At 39.1% G+C, this 22,802-nt stretch overlaps 1 protein-coding gene across 5 annotated transcripts; it reads left to right on the top strand.

The window, feature by feature from the left end:
* The first annotated feature begins 55 nt into the window (after window positions 1–55).
* thoc2 (THO complex 2) lies at window positions 56–22,450 on the top strand. Of its 5 annotated transcripts, none has more exons than XM_029518718.1 (39): window positions 56–181; window positions 2,320–2,375; window positions 3,271–3,362; window positions 3,475–3,526; window positions 3,693–3,763; window positions 4,001–4,122; window positions 4,259–4,392; window positions 4,967–5,127; window positions 5,365–5,457; window positions 6,220–6,375; window positions 6,749–6,921; window positions 7,112–7,307; window positions 7,393–7,431; window positions 7,564–7,694; window positions 9,092–9,193; window positions 9,632–9,716; window positions 10,485–10,578; window positions 10,709–10,789; window positions 10,900–10,996; window positions 11,645–11,762; window positions 11,878–12,057; window positions 12,213–12,377; window positions 12,511–12,786; window positions 12,993–13,134; window positions 13,483–13,640; window positions 14,174–14,302; window positions 14,408–14,539; window positions 14,630–14,814; window positions 15,458–15,633; window positions 15,776–15,878; window positions 16,007–16,392; window positions 16,705–16,763; window positions 18,276–18,311; window positions 19,805–19,936; window positions 20,077–20,143; window positions 20,297–20,442; window positions 20,645–20,721; window positions 21,421–21,467; window positions 21,553–22,450. In XM_029518718.1, exons 1-38 carry the CDS (start codon window positions 117–119, stop codon window positions 21,446–21,448), a joined length of 4,695 nt encoding a protein of 1,564 aa, XP_029374578.1. In that variant the 5' UTR covers window positions 56–116; the 3' UTR covers window positions 21,449–21,467; window positions 21,553–22,450. The 5 variants fall into 5 exon arrangements, 4 of the variants coding, with proteins under 4 accessions (XP_029374578.1, XP_029374577.1, XP_029374580.1 ...); XM_029518717.1 differs by having other exon boundaries at window positions 21,550–22,450; XM_029518720.1 differs by lacking the exon at window positions 21,421–21,467 and having other exon boundaries at window positions 57–181; window positions 20,645–20,761.
* Window positions 22,451–22,802: the final 352 nt, after the last annotated feature.

Here is a 22,802-nt window from a genome sequence, read left to right as displayed (position 1 = left end):
CCTTTTAACAAAAGGCTGCACACAGCTCCGAGCTAACAGCGCCTGCTAACAGCCAACCACCACATTTGACCCTGTGAGCCATGATGAACTAGACATCCGGGCTGTTTGTATGGAAGATGGCGACACTTAGCCTCCCTGGTGAATGGTTCAAAAACTGGGAAAAATCAGGAAAACACGAGTTGTGAGTACACGTGAGCTACAACACAGCTTTCGAGGGCTGGAGAGTTTTGACAGTTATTAGATGATAGCTGATTAGAAGATTACAAAGCCAGAAATGCAGCCTGTCAAGTGCCTGCTGGAGCTAGCTTAAATTGTAACGTTAGCGAGCTAAAGGAATAGCTCAGGCGGCCCGCTCACCGCAACCAGCGAAGCAATAAAAAGAAAGAAAGAAAGTCAAAAAGCTGGTGTTTGCTAACGAATACATTTAATCTACTCTGTTAGATAGAGTGGATGTGTCACGAAAATGAAGCGAGTGAGGCTAACCGTATGGTAGCTCTTGCTAGCTAGATCCTTCCTTAAACTGTAAACACGGTGGCTACCAAAGCGAAGATAGATAGCAGCTTTGTAGCTCATTTTTGTGCTTCACAAAGTCCGTACTTGTTATCTGTATAAACTGCATAAATATTGTGCCTGCGTTAGAGTAAATAGACTGAGCAACAGTTTAGCTATATACTTACAGGCAACTAATGTATAGTTGGTTAAAAATTATTATTGTTTTAAATTCCGTGTTGTGTTAGCAGTGATAACCAAGTGGAGGGAAATGACGGATCTTCACAACGTTATAGAAAGTTAGCTGTGGTTTCTGTGGAGTCGAGTGCATCGACGTTGTGTTGTCTTGGCATGGTTTTATTTTTATTTTTGTTTTTTTTTAGTAACACCGACATCTACTGATTTTGTTTCTTAAAATATGTTATGGTGAATTGACCCTATCAGTTTAGAAAACAGTGGTCGAAACGCTGTTAGCCTCCAGCTAGGGCATTAATCACGTTAAGTCATGCAGTGCGCCGTGATGGCTCTTTCACAGCTAGATGGATATACGTTTACTTCGATTAAGAAAGACATGCTTGAAGCTAATTGGTTATTGCTGGAGAACATCAACTTAAATATCACAATGTAGAGTCCACGAATCTCGACGGTAGCAATTGAGATGCTTGCTTCAGCATCTAGACCCCAACGCTGGGGGGAGGTAAAACGTGCCAGCTAGCTTTATCACCGTCAAAAGGCTAAACGTTGCTTGATAGCGACTGTCATTCATTTTCTTGAGCGCCACCATTACGCACAGGCAGAGGCACAATAGGCTCATCCATGGTGTTAGCTGATGTTTCTGGTTTTAGGCCTTGCATATTTAAGGAAGGCCTGCGGCTGAGCAGCAACTCAAACTACTTCATTCATAGTCTTGCTTGTCACTGCAGATCTTTAACAGAACAAAGCTCTAGGTAGGTGCATTTAGCAACATATAATGTTTCTCTCCAGAAAAACTAATGGAAAACGTGGATTTAAATGATCCATGCATATTATCTCTGCTGTGTCTTTGGCTGTGGTGCTGTTCTCACTTGTGCAATGGTTGTAAATCATCTCATATATTTATCATGGTTTATGTGCAGAGCTGAAATAAAACTGTAAAGTTTTCAGTCATGTTTACTTAAAGGCTGTTAACACCAACCAGATAAATCAATGGTTGTTGCACGTTTTCAATTTGTAGTAGTACACACTCTATTCAAAGGATCTTGGTAAAAGCACATGTCAGAAAGCCCTGAGCACTACCTGAACTTTGAGGAAGCAGTGACATCTCTGATGAGCTCCAAGAAGGATATTTTCCATGTGCTGATATTCAAGTGTCTCTTTGTTATCAGGAAACCAACACTTTTCTTCTGCTTTTTAAAATTGTGGGGGATATTTGGATCTGTCTGTTTCTGTCATCCATCATCAAAGATAGTGAAGCAGTGGGATTAACAACAGCCATAGTGGCCGGGTTGTGAAGTTGATTTTAGTGACGTGTGTTTTTACTTGAAGAAGTGAAAGGGGTTCATCAGCATCTTGCTAATATCAACCATGCTGTTTTTGACCTTTGGACCCTAGCACTGTTCCATCCACATATTGAGGATCTTTCCCGGATCAAAGCATGTACAGGACATCTAGCATCATTACCATTAGATGGCACTTATCAGAGCAATTAAGAAGATTAGGAAAGGAAATTAAGAAGAAGAAGAGAACAGGAAGGAATTAATTATATGAACTAAATGTTAAATATTTGAGATATGCTGAGCATATGTAGTTGATGTTTTAGTCTAACCAAAATTGTATCTCTTTCCTTCATAGTGTACAACTCTGCAAAGACCTTACTGAGAAAACAGATCATGGAAGTGAGGTTAGAGGTAAGTTGAACTTGTCCTCAGCTCTGTTACGCACTCATCCTGCGAAGTATTTTGAAGTTTTGTACCAAAGATCAAAATATGTAAAAAAAAAAATATTTAGTTGTCACTCAACTGTTGTTCATGTTGGGGAATTTCTTATTGTAAGTGGTGAAGAAAGAGCAGAGGAGTCCAGGATGGCTTCTGTTGAGGATGTTTCATGAAGCTTGATTAAACAAGGAGAAGGGGGATTCCCTAATGCAGTGATCAGTCAATCAATGTCACCTCAACTCTGTCCCGAAAAGGAACAACTATACATGGGATAGGACAGGGATATGTGACTGCAAATTGGCTCCTTAACCATTGTCAGGAAAACATTATCGCCACCTTCTGAGAACACAGAGCTGCCCGAATAGTCTGCGTTCATCAAGCCTCATTCTGGTAATATTGGCAGAAAACTGCTGCTGTTTCTGAAGGAGCTGCCTGAGTGTCTCACGGCCTCAAGATTTAGTGCAGTAGCTGTGGTATCATATCTGGGCCTCAAAGTATCATCTGACCCCGAGTCAGTCACAAATAGGGGGACAGAAGAAATCTCCCTTACAGTTTATCAATTGCAAAACTATCCATTGTACGGATAAGTTTTCAGTTCTAGCCACAAGATTTTTGTCTAACAGATGGGAATGTGCATACATGAAATGCAATTCAGAATTTGTGGCAAGACTTGCATGTAGGAGTTGAATAACATGATGCAACCCAGTTGTTCAAAATTCACATAGACCTGGCCATTTGCATTGAAGGTTTTGAACATGAAATATATGGTGTTTCTGGAATAGTATTTTTATATCCAGTTAAGGGCCTTTTTCTATAAATTCTGTTACTTCCCTTTTAACTGAAATGTATTTCATTTTTACCTCTGCAGATGTACAGGCTGCCTTATATGAGCTCTGCTGGCAAGTTGTACAGGGGAACCTCAAGTTGGATCTTGTCGCCAGTGTCCTTGGGGACATGATGGTACAAGTTGCCTTTTTAAAAGTAGTTTTTTGTGACTTGTATAAATAAATCCCATAAGGTTTTGGTCTATCTTAAATAGTTTTTTAATTTTGTTTTTTTTTTTTTCTTTCAGGAACTGCGAGATGACATGCCATCAATTTTAGCAGATGTGTTCAGTATACTTGGTAAATTTGTTCATGATTTATACCTTAAAAAATTGTGGCGTTTGAAGTACAGAATTAAAATCATTACAAAACACAGTATCAATGAAAAGGATGGATATGAATGGTTGACTCTGATATATTTAATAACCAAAAATTTTTGTTTGTTTTTTCACCCAATTTTCTACAGATTTAGAGACTGGTGCACTGGAAGAGAAGAACAAACGAGATCATTACACCCAATTGGTTGGAGCTTGTTTGGTAAGAACATTAAATCATCTGTGTCAATTTAGTTTTTTGTTTTGTTTTGTTTTTTTTTTATGACCAAAAATTGCTCCAAACTGTTTCTATTCTAAAAACAAAAGGGCTGGCATGTTTGAGTACACACACGACTTTGACAACGTCGTTTTGATTAAGTATTACTGCTTTTGACACCCAAGCTTGTCATAAATTAATCAAACCAATAGAATAATAGTTTTTTTTTGCTTCTTTGTTCAGTTTTTTGTTCCAGAAACGATCCTGAAAGAGAGGCTTGATCCAGAAACCCTTGAATCTCTTGGACTAATAAAACAAGCCCATCAGTTCAATCAGAAGATTGTAAAAATCAAGACTAAACTATTGTAAGTACAGTGCATAGTTTAGTAATGATGTAGACCTATAGAAATAAAAATGCAATTTAGCATCCTGGGCACATGTTTAATGCACCATTAAGAGTAATACATTTATTTTGTTTTGTTGTTTTTTTTTTCCACACAGTTACAAGCAGCAGAAGTTTAACTTGCTAAGGGAGGAGAATGAGGGCTATGCCAAGCTAATCACTGAACTTGGCCAAGACCTCTCAGGCAACATCACTAGCCACCTCATCCTGGAAAGCATCAAGTCCCTCATAGGTGAGAGACACGTTTTTGCAGGTTCACTGCCTTAAACATGGCGTTGCTATGTCTTTGGCTGCCGTGTGCAAATTGTGTCTTGTTCTTAGGGTTTTAACAACAATGGACATTCAAAAGCTGTTTTACCTGGATTTTCAACCACACTATTCATAGAATACACGTAACATTTGATTTGGCCTATTCATTTTTTACTTCAGAATCAGCATTAATGTTTTTTATAGGGCTTTGCATTGCCAGGTACTTCTGTGTCAGACAAATTCTTGTATACTACTTGCCAATTTTATTTTTTTAAATCTTTACTCCCAACTACTGTTGGCAGTCCCATTGATGCTAAAATTAAATATTGTGACAGCACTTTGGCCTCAGAAGTGCAGATGCTTTGGGATAAACCTTTTCTGATTAACGTATGTGGACAAGTTTTTATTCAGCAAATTATTCTGATGTCTCAAATCAACCATTACATTTTATCCTAAAAACCACTTTTTACTCTGTTTAAAAATGTTATATAAACATGGCTTAGTGATTCAGTGGCTATAGTGGTGTGTTAATTGAATTTTTCTTTGTCTTCATATAGGATGTTTTAACTTAGACCCTAATCGTGTTTTGGACATAATCCTGGAGGTGTACGAGAGTCGATCTGACCAAGATGTGTTCTTCCTATCTCTCATCAAGTCCTACATGTGTGAGCCACTCACCCTTTGCCACATCCTGGGCTTTAAGTTCAAATTCTATCAGGTGAGAATATAAACACTGTCTAATGAAAGCTGTTTTCACTAGTCAAACCAAATGTGCAAGCAGGGAAATCCCAACCTTAATGTATTGAAGTTATAGCCTGCTTCTCCAGTTCTTAGTACGACTAATGTCTGACAGATTAAATTTCAGCAAACAATCCCTACATTACAGCATGGGCTGTATACATAATTTGCCACTTATATTTATGAATTGAGTGATTGACTAATTGTCTTTCCTCAGGAGCCCAATGAGGAAACACCTAAGTCACTTTACCACATTGCCGCTGCTCTGCTTCACCATAACCTGATTGAGCTGGAAGATCTTTATGTACATGTAAGTAAAAGGATCTGCTGGGATCCAGCTGAGAGTTACATAGGTAAAAAGGCAGCACTGTCCACTTGTCATGTAGCATCTTGGCACAGTGCCTGAATTTTAGCTAAAATCTGTACATTTAAATGTCATTTTTTAATGGACCACAATTTGTTGCACACTTTCACCCAATTCCAATGTTCCCCCTACTCACTACCCCCAGCCCTCACCCACCACCCCTTCACCCTCAAAAAGAAGCCATAAGGAGTAATTTACGTTTGGGTGCACAAGCGACTGCGTAGTCCCAGCAGCAACATGGAGCCTATGGTTGTGATAGATAGATAGATATATATATATATATATAAAATTTAATTACAAAAATTTTTTTAGCATTCATCATGCTTTGGTTGATAAGTAAACCAAAAGGTACATGAAGAAGAATACACCATCGACATCTTTGGTCTCGTTAATTTTTTGTGGTTTTTCTTCTCCAACTTCTCCACATCCTCTCACTCTCTGGTGGTCGCCATTGCTGTTTGATTCAGTATGCAAATAATGCCGTTAAGCATTCTGGGAAATTTTCACAGGCCCTTCCTCAGGAAGTCAGCATTTGAAAACCCTCGATCTGAAGGGCTAGATTCATAGCCTCTACCCCTCATTATGTCCACTGCCCTTACATGAAAAAAGAACTGGGACAACACAACCCTCACGGGAATGTGCAAAATGTAGGGGTAGTGGGTATATTGGGAGTGGCCTTTTTAATATGTTGTCGCTTTTCTATTCCAGCTTATGCCACTAGATGCCGCCATCATAGAGGAACACAAACGAGACATCTCAGAGGCCAAGCAGATTGCCCGCAAGTTAGTCATGGTTGTGTTGCCCTCAGAAAAGAGTGAAGACAAAGAAAAGGAAAAAGAAAAAGAGGAAGAAAAGAATGAGAAGGTATTACCGTATTTGTTGTAATCTAGAGGAATGTTGTTGTTCTGGATGGATGTTAAAAAGAAATCATAACAAACGTTTGGTCATGAAGCTGATCCTGAATAAGTTGAAGTCGCATTGTCATAGAATTTAACTTTAACACAAACAGCAGAAATTCAAAGTAACTGAAATGATGCGTGAACATTGTTGTGTTCAAAACTGTTGTTTGCTGCATTATTTACCTAGACAGCAGGATATACAAATGCGATTGAATTTAAAAATTCAACAATTTGGTTTATGAGAGCAGCTGTGCTCTGCTTTACGAAGCATTACTGAACTTTGACATATTTAATAAGTAGCAGATACTCAATTGCTTCTCTGTTCTGTGCCCATGCAGCCACCTGACAACCAGAAACTTGGTTTGTTGGAAGCACTGCTAAGAATTGGAGACTGGCGTCATGCCCAGAGTATCATGGACCAGATGCCTTCCTTCTACGCAACTTCTCACAAGGCCATTGCATTGGCACTCTGCCGGCTCGTGCACCTGACTGTGGAACCTCTCTACAGAAGGTGCAGATTTTGTCATGTTTCATTTACTGCCCACTATATGCAGTCACACCAAAAAAAAAGAATGCATAATTATTCAATCCCACATTTAGATCTCCTGAATTCCAACGCTTAATGTATGAGATGCCAGTAAAGAAATGAAAATGAGTGGGAGTAATTTTAAAGTTCTGACACCATGCTATGCTCTTCCCAGGGCTGGTGTGCCAAAAGGGGCAAGGGGCTGTGTAATGCATCCGCTGAGGAACAAGGGAGCCCCTCCGCCTGCGGAGAGCTTTGAAGAACTACGCAGGGACACATTCAGTATGCTCTGCTACCTGGGCCCTCACCTTTCTCATGACCCAATCCTCTTTGCCAAGATTGTGCGTCTGGGCAAGGCCTTCATGAAAGAGGTACAAAACTATAAAACTATTAAATGATTATATCCACAGCAAAAATCTTAAACCATACTCACTTATTGTGTCTTCTGTTTCCAAGTACCAAATTGATAGCAGACCTGATGTCAAAGACAAACTGGTGCGTATAAAGAAAATAATTGAATTAGATCAATATTAAGATTAACGTAACGTTCTGTTGCATCTTCCACTTGAAGTACATGTTTTTACGAGAGTCTTGATGTTAATTCATGTTCATTTTTGTTCATTGAAGGAAACACTATTGAGTTGTTTCTTGAGCATTGCAGACCAGGTGTTACTCCCTTCTCTTTCGTTGATGGACTGTAATGCTTGCATGTCTGAGGAACTATGGGGTCTCTTCAAACTCTTTCCCTATCAGCACAGGTGAGATAAACACATTTGCACTCACTGCATGCAACACTCTGTAATTGAGTATTTAGATACTGAACCCTTAGACAGGACCCCAGGTTAACATTTGCCTTCTGGTATGGAAGCAGCTATACTGTATAGTAACTTGCAGTCAAGCTCAGTTCTTCAAAACACATAAGGTTTGTGAAAAACAAATGTTCCTGTGTTAATTAGCAAACTTAATTTTCTCCTCCTGAGCAATATGAGGATTTATTTTTAGAGCCTTTTGAATATTTTGGCTTACGCCTCATGAATAATGACACTACTCACTCCCAGTGGTGTTGTGTTTCTTTGGTTGCCTAATGTAATAATGTATGCATTTTACAATGTCTTTCTCCTCATCCACACAGAGGGAATCCATTTGTAAAACAGCAGCACATTAGATAATAATAACTTGTGCACAAATTAATTGCATTAAAAACATTCATACACTTTATAATAAATAAATCAAAATACAACAAAATGCATACAACAGCATGGCGTGCAATTGGGGAAAACAAAAATGGAAAAAGTAGTTACTCCAGTGGCCCAAAAGCTCACACTGGGCTCAGGTTAAAATCCTTTAAATCATACAGTGGACTATTTAGACAGAATACAATGACCACTAAATGAAGCCACGTGGCTCATCAGAACAGAGTGAGGCTGTTCTTGCTGTTCTGCGTCAACCTGTCTTCCAACTCTGAAGTTGCACATTAGAGCTGGATCTTTTGATGACTGTGATACATCTGAGTAGGACTCTATCAATTATTTCATATAATTGAGTATTTTAGCGATAATTTTATTGAGTAATCAAATTCTAAAAAGCAATGGTATAAATTCAAGAGGATAAATTTTGAAAATCTAAAAATTGAAAATCAGTTGGATTTTATGCCTGCACAATCCTTTTTAACACCAAAACTACACAAGACATTCATTGCATTTAACTTCAGTGCTGCGTGAAACAAATAAAATTGAAATTACGATATAGACGCAGCAGCAATTTTTTTTTTGGATGACAAATAAGGTAATTGTGTAATTTTTAAGAGTAACTACCACTCCAGTTTCTATGTAACAGGTTGGCTTAAATCATCATGAGGAAGCAATTCACCCTACAGTGATCAGACTTAATAGACACAGACACTGTGTAACTACAATGTAACATGTTAGATGGGAGGTTTACTATTAAAGGACTTCTTAATGGCAAGATTCACACACTGGCATGTTTGGTTTAAGTTAGAACAGTTTCTTTCAAGCCTGTGATGCAATAGTATGTTGCTTTTTACAGCTGTTAAATTAATTGCAATTCTTGTCATTATACTGTGGCATTCTTTTGCTTTGAGTGCTGCAAAACTTAACAATCAGTTAAGTTGTGCTCTGTACCCAAACCCCTCCAGGTACCGGTTATATGGACAGTGGAAGAATGAGACGTATTCCAGCCATCCGCTGTTGGTAAAAGTGAAAGCACAGACTGTGGAAAGGGCCAAATACATTATGAAGTAAGTGGCTTAGTAAAACCCATTGTACTGTTACTGTGTGCTCCTTCTGTGTATGTTGTTATTTAAACTCTCCTACTCAGTGAAACAGACCTGATTCTAAAGTAAAAAATATTTAGATATGTGTTAATGTTTTCAATCTCAGGCTGTTTTGAAAACTCAGCTTTGCATTAACAGGTCAAAATTTAAAGAGGAGAATCTGTACATTGTGTTTTTGTGTGTTTCAGGCAAGTTGTTGTTCTAAGACTGCTATGATAATATGTTAAGATGACAACCATAAAAATAATTTCCAACCCCAGTGAAGCTTACGGACGTGACAATCTTTGCTTATAGCACTCATTACACTGTCTTGTGTGTGTGTGCATGGTTTTTTGTTTGTTTGTTTGTTTGTTTTTTTTAATCTGCTGTTCCCTGTCATGTGCCTTTCTTTCCACTTCACAGGCGGTTGACCAAAGAAAATGTGAAACAATCTGGAAGGCAGATTGGCAAACTGAGCCATAGCAATCCCACCATCCTCTTTGATTATGTAAGTGCATTTTGCTGCAATTTTATTTTAATCTCTCTTAAGTTTTGACATCAACACAACTACAAGGACTAAATAAAAATTTACGCTATATAGCAAGTACATTTTCCACCTCTTCTCTGCTTCAGAACTGCATCTGCTCTGGGAATAGCTTGCACTTCATGTTCTGCTCATAAATCATGCATTCATGTAACTACGTAAAAGCAGCCCACAAAATTCTGACTGTTTACCTGACACTGTGAACAATTGCTCAGTGCAATTCAATATAATACATGATTTATATTTTGATATTGATTTTAAGGTAAAAATGTGCCTCTTTTGGGATATAAAAAGACAAACATCTTGAACATTAAATATCACTTTTTCTGATATATTCTGATATTTACACCACACTTACATATGAGTCTTGGCTTCTACACATGCAATGATATTTTTAACTGTCCATGTCATTGTTTTTTGCTTAGCTTTGTTTGTGCTCAATAGAACACAATCACAATGAGGAAGTTTTAGAATTCATAAAGGTCTTGCATTTAAAATAGCGCTGAAATGTATCATGTTGCCTGGCTGGCATTTTTAAACATCTTTGTCTCCTACATAATCAACATTTGAAAACATGACTCCCACAGGGTTGCACAACAAAGATGACTTATTTAGGTAGTGACTGGTAGCACAGGCTTGGTATCAGGTCACATATAATCTATATATATATATATATATATATATATATAAGTGGTGATATTTCATCTACTCATCTCTCCTATTGTATATCAGATGCTGTCTCAGATCCAATGGTACGACAACCTCATTGTTCCAGTGGTGGACTCTTTGAAATACCTCACATCCCTCAACTATGATGTCTTGGCCTGTATCCTACATTGTTCTTTCTTTATTTAGCCAGTATGAGGGGGTGTGTGTTGAGGGAGGCAGTGGGCTGTAAGTGTAAATGGGACTTCTTTTTCTGTTTTCTATGTCACTCTACTTAACTCTTCATTCAGATTGCATTATTGAGGCTTTAGCCAATCCAGAGAAGGAGAAAATGAAGCATGATGACACCACCATCTCCTCCTGGCTTCAGAGTATGTGGTTTCACAGTTAACAATACCTTTGCTAAACAACAGTGTGAAAAAGATAGAAATTGATGTTTCATTTAGTATCTAATGTACACCTGTTCCTCTTTTTAACTAAGGCCTGGCAAGTCTGTGTGGATCTGTGTTCAGGAAATACCCGATTGAACTGGCTGGCCTTCTTCAGTATGTCACCAATCAGCTAAAAGCAGGGAAAAGGTATGTGGCCTCAAATCACCAAGGATAACTTGTATGCAGGAAAAGCTGACTTCATGTACACACACACACACCTTTATCACTATTTTAGTCTTATCTCTGTATTGTTAACAAGAAAATTACCAATTAACAATGCATAACTTGAGATTGAATATATTATCCTGTAATGTAAGGATTGGCACATTGATATGTTCATTTGTGTGGACAAGCAAGCCCATTAACATTGCCTTAAAGATTACTCATAAAAGTATTTTGAAAATTAAATATTGAATGCAACCTCTGTGTAGACACAATAAGTAGCATTACAACATGAGACTTCAGAAATGTCAAAATAAAAGCCTTTTCCTGAACTTTTTTTTTTTTTTTTTCCGGTTTTATTTCTGGCGTTAAATAAGGCTTAATTTCGTCAGTTTAAAAAGCTCACAGACTTTGTTTGTTTTATTTATTAATTAATTAAGCAAGTTGTTACCAGGACAACAACTAGACTTCATGGGTTCCCAGATTGCACTTCTACACTTGAAACATTTAAACTTTAATGTGTTGTACTGAGTAGAACACAATATGCCATGCCAGGCCATTTCTTTAGCCACTCTGCAACGTTATTGAATGTGTGGGTATACATTTAGCTTTTTGGTTCTTTTCTCCCTGTAGCTTTGACCTGTTGATCCTGAAAGAGGTGGTGCAGAAAATGGCTGGCATCGAAATCACAGATGAGATGACCTCAGAGCAGTTAGAGGCCATGACTGGAGGGGAGCAGCTCAAAGCTGAGGTATATCTTAAACTACAATTATCATTCCCTAATGCAGTATTGTGTGCCAGATCTCTGGGATAAACTGGATATGCTGTAGCCAAGCTCACCTCACTGTGGCTGTGACTGTCAACAGGGTGGCTACTTTGGCCAGATTAGGAACACTAAGAAGTCATCACAGCGTCTAAAGGATGCACTGCTGGACCACGAATTGGCCTTACCACTGTGTCTGCTTATGGCCCAACAACGAAATGGCGTGGTTTTCTTAGAAGGTGGCGAAAAACATCTAAAACTAGTTGGGCATCTCTATGACCAGGTAGACCCACTTTTTAAATATAGAAATCCACACCATCTCTTTAATTTTTTTAAGTAAATAAATGGCCCCTCACATGTCATACTTTCCTTTAAGACTTAATTACTACAGTTTATTAAATATTATTGTTCTTGAGGTAATTCTTTGCCTTCCTGCAGTGTCATGACACATTGGTGCAGTTTGGCGGTTTTCTCGCCTCAAACCTCAGCACAGAAGATTACATCAAGCGAGTTCCCTCTATTGACATTCTCTGTAACCAGTTCCACACCCCACATGATGCTGCGTTCTTTCTTTCTCGGCCAATGTACGCCCATCAGATTTTGGTGAGTTGACCGAGGGCTTTTGTAACCTTGTGTCATAATTCAGTTATCAATACAATACATTTTTATTTTTATTTTTTATTTTTTTTTACATTGGAATAAAGCAAGATCCTACCATGTCCCCTTCTTCTCGTAGTCTAAATATGATGAGCTGAAAAAAGCAGAGAAAGGCAACCGGCAGCAGCAGAAGGTACACAAGTACGTGGCGGCCTGTGAACAGGTGATGACACCAGTGCACGAGGCTGTGGTGTCCCTCCATCCAGCCAGGGTCTGGGACGACCTCCGCCCTCAGTTTTATGCCACCTTCTGGTCCCTCACCATGTATGACCTGGCTGTGCCTCATTCTGCCTATGAGCGGGAGGTCAACAAGCTCAAGGCGCAGATCAAGGCAATTGAGGAGAATCCAGAGATGGTGAGTATTTAACACTAATGACAATTTTTACACTTGACAGGAGAAATTGTCTTGCAGCAGTAGAATCGTTTATTTAGATCACAAAGTGCAGCTAATGCAAAGGAGGTCAAGATCCCGCCCTTTTATCTATATTGTAAGTTGATATCTGTGTTTTGAGCTGTTTGTATACGTTGCATGAACATGCCTGTGGTTTCTGGCTGATGTAGCCATTGAACAAGAAAAAGAAGGAGAAGGAACGATGCACTGCCCTGCAAGAAAAACTACAGGAGGAGGAAAAGAAGCAGCTGGAACACGTACAAAGGGTTCTACACCGCCTCAAACTGGAAAAAGACAACTGGTTGTTGGCTAGTAAGTGTCTTGATGTATTCATCTTGGCCTGCATATCTGCAGTCTTCCTCGTGCTAAGACTTGGTGTGACTTTTGATGGTCTGAATGAACTTAAAACACAAACAGCTGAAGTAAAGTTTATTTCAAATTGACTTCCAGCACCTTCTGGAATGAAATCAATATTTCACAAGTAGCTGTTTAATGTGGAGAGATGAGAAACTAAGTATTATCTCCTTTTTACACCTTGTTGAGTCTCAAGAACACCAGTAACGTAGTTATCATTGCAGTGATCCCAGCATCAAAGAGGTGACTTAGAAGTTTATTGCCCTGTCTCTCTCTCACTAAGAGAATTTTAAATGCTTTTGACAGAGTCCACAAAGAATGAGACCATAACAAAGTTCCTTCAGCTTTGTCTATTCCCACGCTGCATCTTCTCTTCCATCGACGCTGTGTACTGCGCTCGCTTTGTTGAGCTGGTCCACCAGCAGAAGACTCCCAACTTTTGCACCCTTCTATGCTATGACAGGGTAAGACACTTAACCACATAGGTGTATACACTCAATGATGATATTGGCTTGTGATATTTCAACAGCGGCCTTCTTAGAGCTAAAGTGCTTTGTAGGAAAAGTGATAAATTTCTTCTTCTTCTTCTTCTTCTTCTTCTTCTCCTTCTCCTCCTTCTCCTTCTTTTTCTTCTTCTTATCCTCCTCCTTCTCCTTCTTCTTCTTCTTCTTCTCCTTCTCCTCCTTCTCCTCCTCCTCCTCCTCCTTCTTCTCCTCCTCCTCCTTCTCCTCCTCCTTCTTCTTCTTCTTCTTCTTCTTCTTCTTCTTCTTCTTCTCCTACCAATTGCAATGAAGAAGTAGTGCATCGATGGGTTCAACGACCACTAAAGTACCTTTAATTTAAGGCTTGTAAGGACCGCTAAATAACTGCTGGGCTATTAGCATCTCTTTCCTAAAACTCACAGATCACAATTAAGTGAGTTCTCAAGTATTGGCAAAAACAAGATTTGAAGACTTTAACTGTTTGGGACATTACGTCACATTGTGCCACTCTGCAGGTGTTCTCAGCCATCATTTACACCGTGGCCAGCTGTACAGAGAATGAGTCTCACCGCTACGGGCGTTTCCTCTGCTGCATGTTGGAGACAGTGACCCGCTGGCACAGTGACCGTGCAGTCTATGAGAAGGTATTCGATTATACCTGTCCTTTACACATTAAACATTGGTACATTTATACTAATTTCTGATGTGAGCTGGGAATTAATGCATCTTTTCCTACTGTTTTGTGACAGGAGTGCGTCAATTACCCAGGCTTCTTGACCATCTTCAGAGCCACAGGCTTTGATGGAGGAAACAAAGCAGATCAACTTGATTATGAGAACTTCAGGCATGTGGTGCACAAGTGGCACTACATGCTGACTAAAGTGAGCAGCCCTCCTTAATCATTGTTGTTTTCCAGTGAAAGCAATGGTGTGTTTATCTGTACTCATGTTGTCTGTTTATGTTATGTCCAGGCTTCGGTTCACTGCCTGGAGACAGGAGATTACACCCATATCAGGAATATTCTCATTGTGCTTACAAAGATCCTGCCCTGCTACCCCAAGGTTCTGAACCTGGGCCAAGCTCTGGAGTGCCGTGTCCACAAGATCTGCCTCGAGGAGAAGGACAAGAGGCCAGACCTCTATGCCTTAGCAATGGGGTAACACAGCGTTGTGTGCTGTTTAGCTCTCTGTGGAGCATACAGTTAGCATATTTTGGAAAGTGTAATAACATGGAAATGTGGGGGATGAAAAAGCAATAGTGTGTGTGTGTGTTATCTTAAAATTAAATATCTAGTTTATAGATGTATTTTATTGATTGTTTAGACATATAGTGGTGACTGTTTAAAAAAAAGGAATGACTAGAATGTTGTCAAGATGGTCAGTGTGTTATATTTTTAGCTTTGGAGTGGGCAGGAAGGTTGTTTTGCTGTGAAATTCAGCCTTTAGGTGTCACACAAGTGAAAGTTGGAAATATAATCTTATCTAGCCACTGGGATTCCAAATGAGGTGTTGGGTTTTTAAAATGACATTACAAGTGAAGTTGCTCTTCTTTGACATCTGCTAAATAGCACACAACCTAGATTTATGAAAGTCTGCAGGGACATATTCTACTCCTGCATGCATGGACACTCACACTGGGTCACAGGGGTTTGCATTTGTGGGGAAATGCAGCGTTGAATGAAGCTGAAGTACTTAAGTGTTCTGCTCCTTCAGTGCTGTGATTTTAATACTGTGTGACACTGAGAAGTTCTTGTGAGGTTTTTGTTTCTGCCTTGTGCAAACCCTTTATGCGTCTTACAGTTATTCAGGTCGGTTGAAAAGCCAGAAGGTGCACATGGTTCCTGAGAATGAGTTTCACCACAAGGAGCAGCCAGCCCGCAGTGCCACCCCTGCCAGTCAACAGAATGGCCCTGGCAGCACAGGCAAGCCTTCCACCAGCACAAGCAAGACAGAGGAGGGGACATCGGAGGATGGTGGTGAGTGAATAAAAATCAAATGTCCGTTTCAAATGCAGTGCGTCTTGAGCTGCTGCTGATGTATTGAAGTGAGCATGTTAATAATAATTCATTAATGCTGCTACTGCTGCTAATACATAATTCTTTGATTATTTTAATGCAGATCGGGGAAAGGAAAAATCTCAGGGGACCACAAAGCCAGTGAACAAAGCCAACAGTGCAGCGGCCAAAGTGACCACCAGCAATGGGAATGGTGCACTCAACAGGTAGGCTTATCAAGAGCTGCTATGAAACTAGTTTATCTCAAACTGGTTTTTTTTTTTTTTTTTTAAGTATTAGAACTAGTTAGTAATTAGTTAGCACTGAGTAATAATGATTTTTGAACTCTTTGCAGCACCAAAGCCGTTAAAGAAAGGGATGATAAAGAGAAAATAGTAAAAGAAAAAAAAGAGAAAAAGGACAAGACACCAGGCAGCACTCCAGAGACAAAGGCTGAGAACCGTCGGGAGAAGCAGAGAGATGAGAGAGCAGGCAAGGAGGATCGGGTGGCACGTGAGGGTAAGGAAAAGACCCCCAAGGCAGACAGGGAGAAAGTGAAGGCCGAGGAGAAGAACAACAAAGATGACAAGACCAAAGCCGGCAATGGGGAGCCCATGGATCCTTCTAGGGAGCGTGACACCATCAAGGAGTCCAAGAACAAGGAGAAGGGAGATAGGATCGCTGTGGCTGGGTCCCTAAAGTCACCAGTTCCCAGATCAGAATCAGCCGAATCTGAGAGGGGTAAGGACCCTTTCTGGGTGTCTGTTATACAGCTCCACTCTCCACTTAGCTCATGAAATATATGGAAAGGTCTTCACTACAGGGTTAGCGGTTCCAACCCTTGACTTTGTGTTTTTTTTTTTTTTAAACAATAATTTATCAAATGGATCTGAATTAGATGCCAAGTGCTATTACTATATTTTTACATTTAATTTACCGTATCAAGTTGCACCTTTTAAGAAAATCACTATAGAGAATTTAGCTTTTTCAAATCTGAATTTTTGGAAACCGACTGAGAGTGCTGCTCACAAAGGTCTCTTCCTATTTTTATAGATCACAAAAGACGAAAGCTCGACAGTCACTCTTCTCCGTCCCACTCCTCGTCTGTTAAGGTTAGTATGGCTTGAGGAAGGCTGTGCCAGTTTCTTCTCTGTCTGCCGGAGCGTTGCCTGCCGGTGCACATTCCAGCAGCCCTGAAGATCTTCAAGGAGAGTTGTCCTACATGCAGGCATGGCATCTGGAAATCCCAACCAAATCCACGCGATTTGGAAACCATTCCATGGACATCAGCATAATATTTTGCAGAGTTGGGAGAAAACCCCTCAAGGACTTAGCCAAGAGAATATTGTATATATTGAATATTTTCATATTGAAATATTTATCTATTTTCCTATTAATGAAAGCAGTCAGTGTGCCTTTGGAAGAAAGAAAATTTTTAAGCATTTCTATATTCCTCATGGATTTTTTTTTGCTTTTTTGTGAATAATTATCACCTAAAGAAAAATGTCTTGCCAAATGAAGAGCTTTCGCCTATTCCAATGGCAAAGTGGCAAAGTTTTTGTTTGTTTTTGTTAAACATCAAGAGCAGTGTTTTGCCATTTGAAATGGTGTCCAAGATTTTTTTTTTTTTTTTCCCCCTTTTTTTGCGAGCTGAGAAGATATCCTGGTTAGAGTGATGTATTTTGTTTTCCCGCCAATGTGCCCGGATCCAGCGCAGAGTCGGATGACATCCAGCAAAGCGATCTGTTGTAAAAGCACCTCTGCTGCGACGAGTCCTCGGTCCCATCCTCGATCCCAATTTGTTAAATTGGCCTGCATGCAGTCTCCACATCATACAGTGTGTTTCCAGTCAGTCCTGCCGGCCCCTACAACAGTATCACCACTGCTACCTACCATCAGCATCAGTCGTTCTACCTCCCTGGCAAGCATTCGATGGAACCTCAGAGCCACCAGCAGCTGAGATCAACGGAGAAAATGAATGTCACAGTTTTGAATCAACCAAAAATGCAGAGGAAATAAGCCTGCCCCTACAGAGAGAGAGAGAGGGAGAGGGAAAGAGTGGGCGAAGCCTGAATCGTCTGGAGCATTGCCCAAACCACTGGAAGCTTGTGATAGGTCTTTATATTACCCTTCCGCCAGAGAAATAGGCTCCATGTGTCTTATCCATTCCTGAACTGTAAGTGACAGCAACAGTTACTTATGTAGGGATGCAGTCAAGCACATAAGAACTGAGTGATTTGTCTTACACATACAGGCAGACACACACACATTATATACAGCACTTGCACTTTAGATATACTAAATACCAGCTGCGCTGTAGAACTTTTATATTATGCTGTCTGTAGTAATAAGACTAGCAGTTATTTCATATATGCTCAGGGTATTTCTATTTTAAGTATTGACATTCCAGATGTTGAGCCTATGAACTCTCCTCTATGTAATAACCTTGTCAAAGCCTTAGTCCTTGAAGGTCAGAGGTCAAGGGAGAAGTATGCTGTTGGTCCGGCCAGCCCCGACTCCCCACTCCCCCTTCCCCTTCTTCCGACTCTCTACTGCTGTCTGACAACCTCCTCCCAACCCCCACCCCCTCCCAGCTCATCTGTCATCTCCATTCATCCCTACAGGACAATAGCAACGAACCCAAGGAGTCCACATCCAAGGTTTGAACTGAGTCTGCTACTTGTATCTTCTTTCAAATTGTCTATGTTCTTTGTTTGAGTGCCAAAATATATACAGCTTCTTACAAGAAATATTTTTCCTTCATCTTTATTGTTTTTGCAACTAGCCAAGTCATCATAGATTAATTCATGTGTCACCAATATTAAACTTGATGCCAATCCTTAAAAATGCATCAACTGATATTATGACCACTCCCAGGCAGTAGAATAAACTGAAAACCCCATATTTTACCACGTCTTTAGTTGTTATGAGAAAGTGCTGCCTATTCATACTACAGAAAACATGAGCACATCACGTTACTTTAGCCCTGTTTTTGACCACCTGACATATGTAGGGTTAATATTGTCTGCTTTGCTTTTCACCACTTTCTAGATAATATGTCATTAACTGTAAGATGCTTCACCCTGATCATCACCTAGCCCTTACCTTTGTCTGCTGTTTGGTGCTGTCCAGACAGTGTACAGTCAGACAGAAAACAGGTACCTCATTGTGGCTGCAAACTGGTTTGATGAGAGTGGCGTTTTTGGAATGTAATAACAAATCAGTTAAAAGAGGCAGAAAGGCTCCATAAACTCTGGCCTGTAGTCAGGTGATTAATCAGTGGGGTTGATGACGCATAATCCCTGTCACATAAGTAATGTGGTCTTGTTAATATGAAGAATGATACAAGGGGCAGCTTTAAGCTTCCCATTGTATGAATCCTGAAAATAATTTCATGACAAATTATTAAAACTTATTTTGCACCCAGTTTGAATCTGAAAATACACATTTGTATAATATCTGCACATCTGTACAGTGCGCTTGGCTTCAGTCATTGTTACTGTTTCTATGCTTCCGTCTAAAGACAAAATGAAGTCCAGACAGGATTTTGACATTGAAAACACTCAGGTTAATATGTCATAACATGACTAAAATGTCAGATCGGCTGGACTGAATACTTGATGGTCATGGAGCAATATTGGTATCTAAATAGCAAGTGAAATTGATTAGTCCAGCGCTATTTGGAAGATAATATGTGTTTTCCTGCTACTGTTTTGCAAAAATTATTTTTTTTTTACTCTAGGTGTTTGTCACTGTATGTGATTGTTTGTATGAGAGGCACACGGAAGGAGAGATTAGGGACGACTTTTTTATGCATATTTGCAGTCATTTTGAACTTAACCATAAATCATAGTTTCTACTGTGATGCAAAGTGACTCATCGTTTAATTCTGCCCTTGTTGAGACCAATGGTAAAGCAAGTTGTGACAATAGTTTAAATCATATTTGTTTAAGGACATTAAATAGCAGACAGTGCTCATGCTGCAAAGCCTTTTTACAATTGGACATAGCTTCAATTTCTGACAAGTGGATCATGTACTTCTGTAAAAAAATAAATAAACTTTGGTTGGGTCATTAACACTTATTATGAAGTCCCTCCTTACAATATTAAAATATATTTGTCTTGTTCTGTTCATATATAAATCTCTTTGCAGCATCACATCATCTACAATTCAGTAGCCCAGTCCAAGAGCAGAGAGAGGGAGACGGAGAAGAAAGAGTCAGAGATCATACAAGGCCGATCCAAAGAGAAGAAGGAAGAAAAGGAGCGGAAAGACAGGAAACGAGTCAGTTTTTATTTTTTGTTTTTGGTTGTTGTTTTTTCGGGGGGGGGGGTTATAAGGCCTAGTACTGTATACTGTACATCGCCCAATCAGTGGGTCAGATGTATATTAACATACTGTATGTCATGTTATTTCTCTTTTAGGACCATGCCATCAATGACCGAGAGGCCAGCCAAGAAACTAAACGTAGGAAGGATGAGAATGGAACCAGTGAGTTTTTTTTTTTTTTTGTTTGTTTGTTTGTTTGTTTGTTTTTTTACACAAACCTTACTTTAACCTTACCACCAACTAATTTCAAATCTTACCATTCACCCAACAAGTACAATGCAACAAAGTAAACAGACCAAAATCTTCTTTTCCCAGATTCCTCCAAAAACAGCAAGAGCACGAGTCCTTCCTCTGATTCCCCACTTTCAGCTGAAAAAGAGAAGAGTAAAAGATCCAAATCTTCCAGTAAAGAGAAGGCTGAATCTGTGAAACCTGAGCGGACGTCCTCTGGAGGGAAAAAGGTCATCTCAGCTGTTCCTCTTCTAGTAGCGTCATCCTCTTTGATCTTTTCATTCATAAATTTTTGGTATAGGTCTTTTAATACAGGTTTCAAATGCTAATAACTCCTATGAGGATAAAATGCATGTCTGTGTAGGGCAACAGTGCTAACTACTATGCTGCTGTCAAATTAATTTATAATTTCTTTATTTTCATGTGCTACAGGAGTCCAGACATGATAAGGACAAATCTGAGAAGAAAGAAAAGAGGGACAGCAGCGGAGGAAAGGAGGAGAAAAAGCAATATCCTTAAACATAGACTGACACCGAGATCATAAATACGGTTGGTTTTGGATCTTCTCATCTTGAAGTTTTTACTTTACTGTGCTTTCTGCCTCTAATTAACAAACAAGTCGGCTTTGCTTCCACTTTTAGGCCATATTTTTGGCTGTTCCTTGGTTGGGTTAGCTTGTCGTAAAATTTTGTAAATTCCAGTGTTGCAGTGTGTGTTCAGTACAGATGCTCACAGCACTAAATTGATTTTGACAGAACTGTTTCCACTTTTTGATCTGTTTTGCTGCTGAACACACTCAGCTGCAATAACTGATTGCAGTAGATGTTTTATTAAGAAGCCAAAAAGACTTGCAGTCTGTTAATCCTTCACCTCTGACCATCCACTTGTGTAATTTTAGCGTGTACCAGCCTGAACTGAGCATGTTCTTCTGTTGGACTTTTCAAATAGCCAAAGGGTTGCTGTTAATTTCACATTGGCACTCTGCTAGAGTCCTGCATTGGAAAAAAGACACATTTGTTATTTGAGGATTTGCTAATCTGCATCATTTTACACAGTAGCTGATCACACCTTTCACAGTCAGACAGTGAAAAAGCTGCCTGGATGCTCAAAGGTGCCATTTCAGAAGCAATTTTTGGGCAAACGAACAATTTAGTATTTGTCAGCTTTTCAGTGTTTGATTTATTCTCCATTTGCCTTAACAACCACACTCATAAATCTTCTGAGAAGCACAGATAATGTGTACTGATCAGTGAAGGTAAGACACATTCACATCTGTAAACAGCTCCTGATAAGACAACAGTGGTCAGTGTTTGATGGGTTTTTTTTCTGATCCACAGCAGAACTCAAACCTGTGCTTTTATCTGCAAGTCATCTGCAACTCCACCTGCACTACGTTGTTAACTCTCATTTCTGCCTGTCTTGTTTTTCTGTAAACTCCATTCCCAGTTGCTGTTAGCTTGTAGTTATTTCAACTTACAGATCTGCTTGTTATTTTTCCATTTCAGTATACAGTAAATCAGAAATGTTTTTTTATTCAGTATAGGCACAATGTGCTGCTCTATTCAGTGTTGTTGTCATTCTAATTAGAAAAATGGTTACTGTATGAAATGATCCCTTGTTATGATCTGGTCATGGATTCAATAATCTTATGCTTGAATTCCCCCTCACCCCCTTTTTTCCCTCTTTTTTTTCTATTTGTGGAAATTGTCAGGATTTGCTTTTTGCTCGTTTTATTGGAGTTCATGTGCTTTCCATACTCACTTACCTCATATCTTTCTGAAATACCTAGATACTTTTATTTATTTATCTCCACCTTTTAATCCAAGTAAGACAATAGGCACAAGTGAGAAGAATTATACAAAGGACCAGTTTGTATATTGTGTACAAAAATAAAGAAGGTAACATGAAATTCACATCATGTTATTTCTTTTTTTTTCTTTTTTTTTTTCTTTTTTTTTTTTGACGTCCCTTACAGTCCCTTTGTGATTTTGTGTTAATCAGGTTTTTACATAATTTATAAAAATGCCAATTCAACCTTTAAATGTAGAATTGTAAAGAAAAAATCTGACAAAAACAACACTCTGTACTCCAAATGCAACTGTTTGAAATGACTTTGGAGATTTTATCTGCTGTACTCAATGAGTGTAAGCTTCCTCTTTTTTTCTTTTTTTAAAAAACAAAAAAACAAAAAAAAAAAAAAAACCAATAAATAATAGTTTTCCTAGTGTGTCACTTTGATATTGTCTCTCATCTTTCTTTCTGTGCTTCTTCACAAACAGGTGGCTCATAATTTGCAGAACAAAACCACAATTTTTTTACTGGTTTTAAATAGACAAAGTTGTATGGCAGAAAGACACTGAAGTGTGTTAGGTAAGAGTTCTACAGGCTTTACACTTGAAAGGAACTTTTTATTATGTATGCGGTTCAATTAAAAACAGGTCATTTATTTTTTTACCTTGTTATTAATGGGTATCGAATTCAAAATTCACCTGTGTTTTCTTGTGAAAATAGGCTTTGCTGTTCCTGTGTTCTTCACATTGTATCATTAAAAATCCCAAAAAAGGAGCTGATGTCTTTCTGGGAAAACAAA

This window comes from Echeneis naucrates, chromosome 14 (genome assembly GCF_900963305.1).
Source record: "Echeneis naucrates chromosome 14, fEcheNa1.1, whole genome shotgun sequence".
Classification (NCBI taxonomy): Eukaryota; Metazoa; Chordata; class Actinopteri; order Carangiformes; family Echeneidae; genus Echeneis; species Echeneis naucrates.
This window is presented reverse-complemented; position numbering and strand designations above follow the sequence as displayed.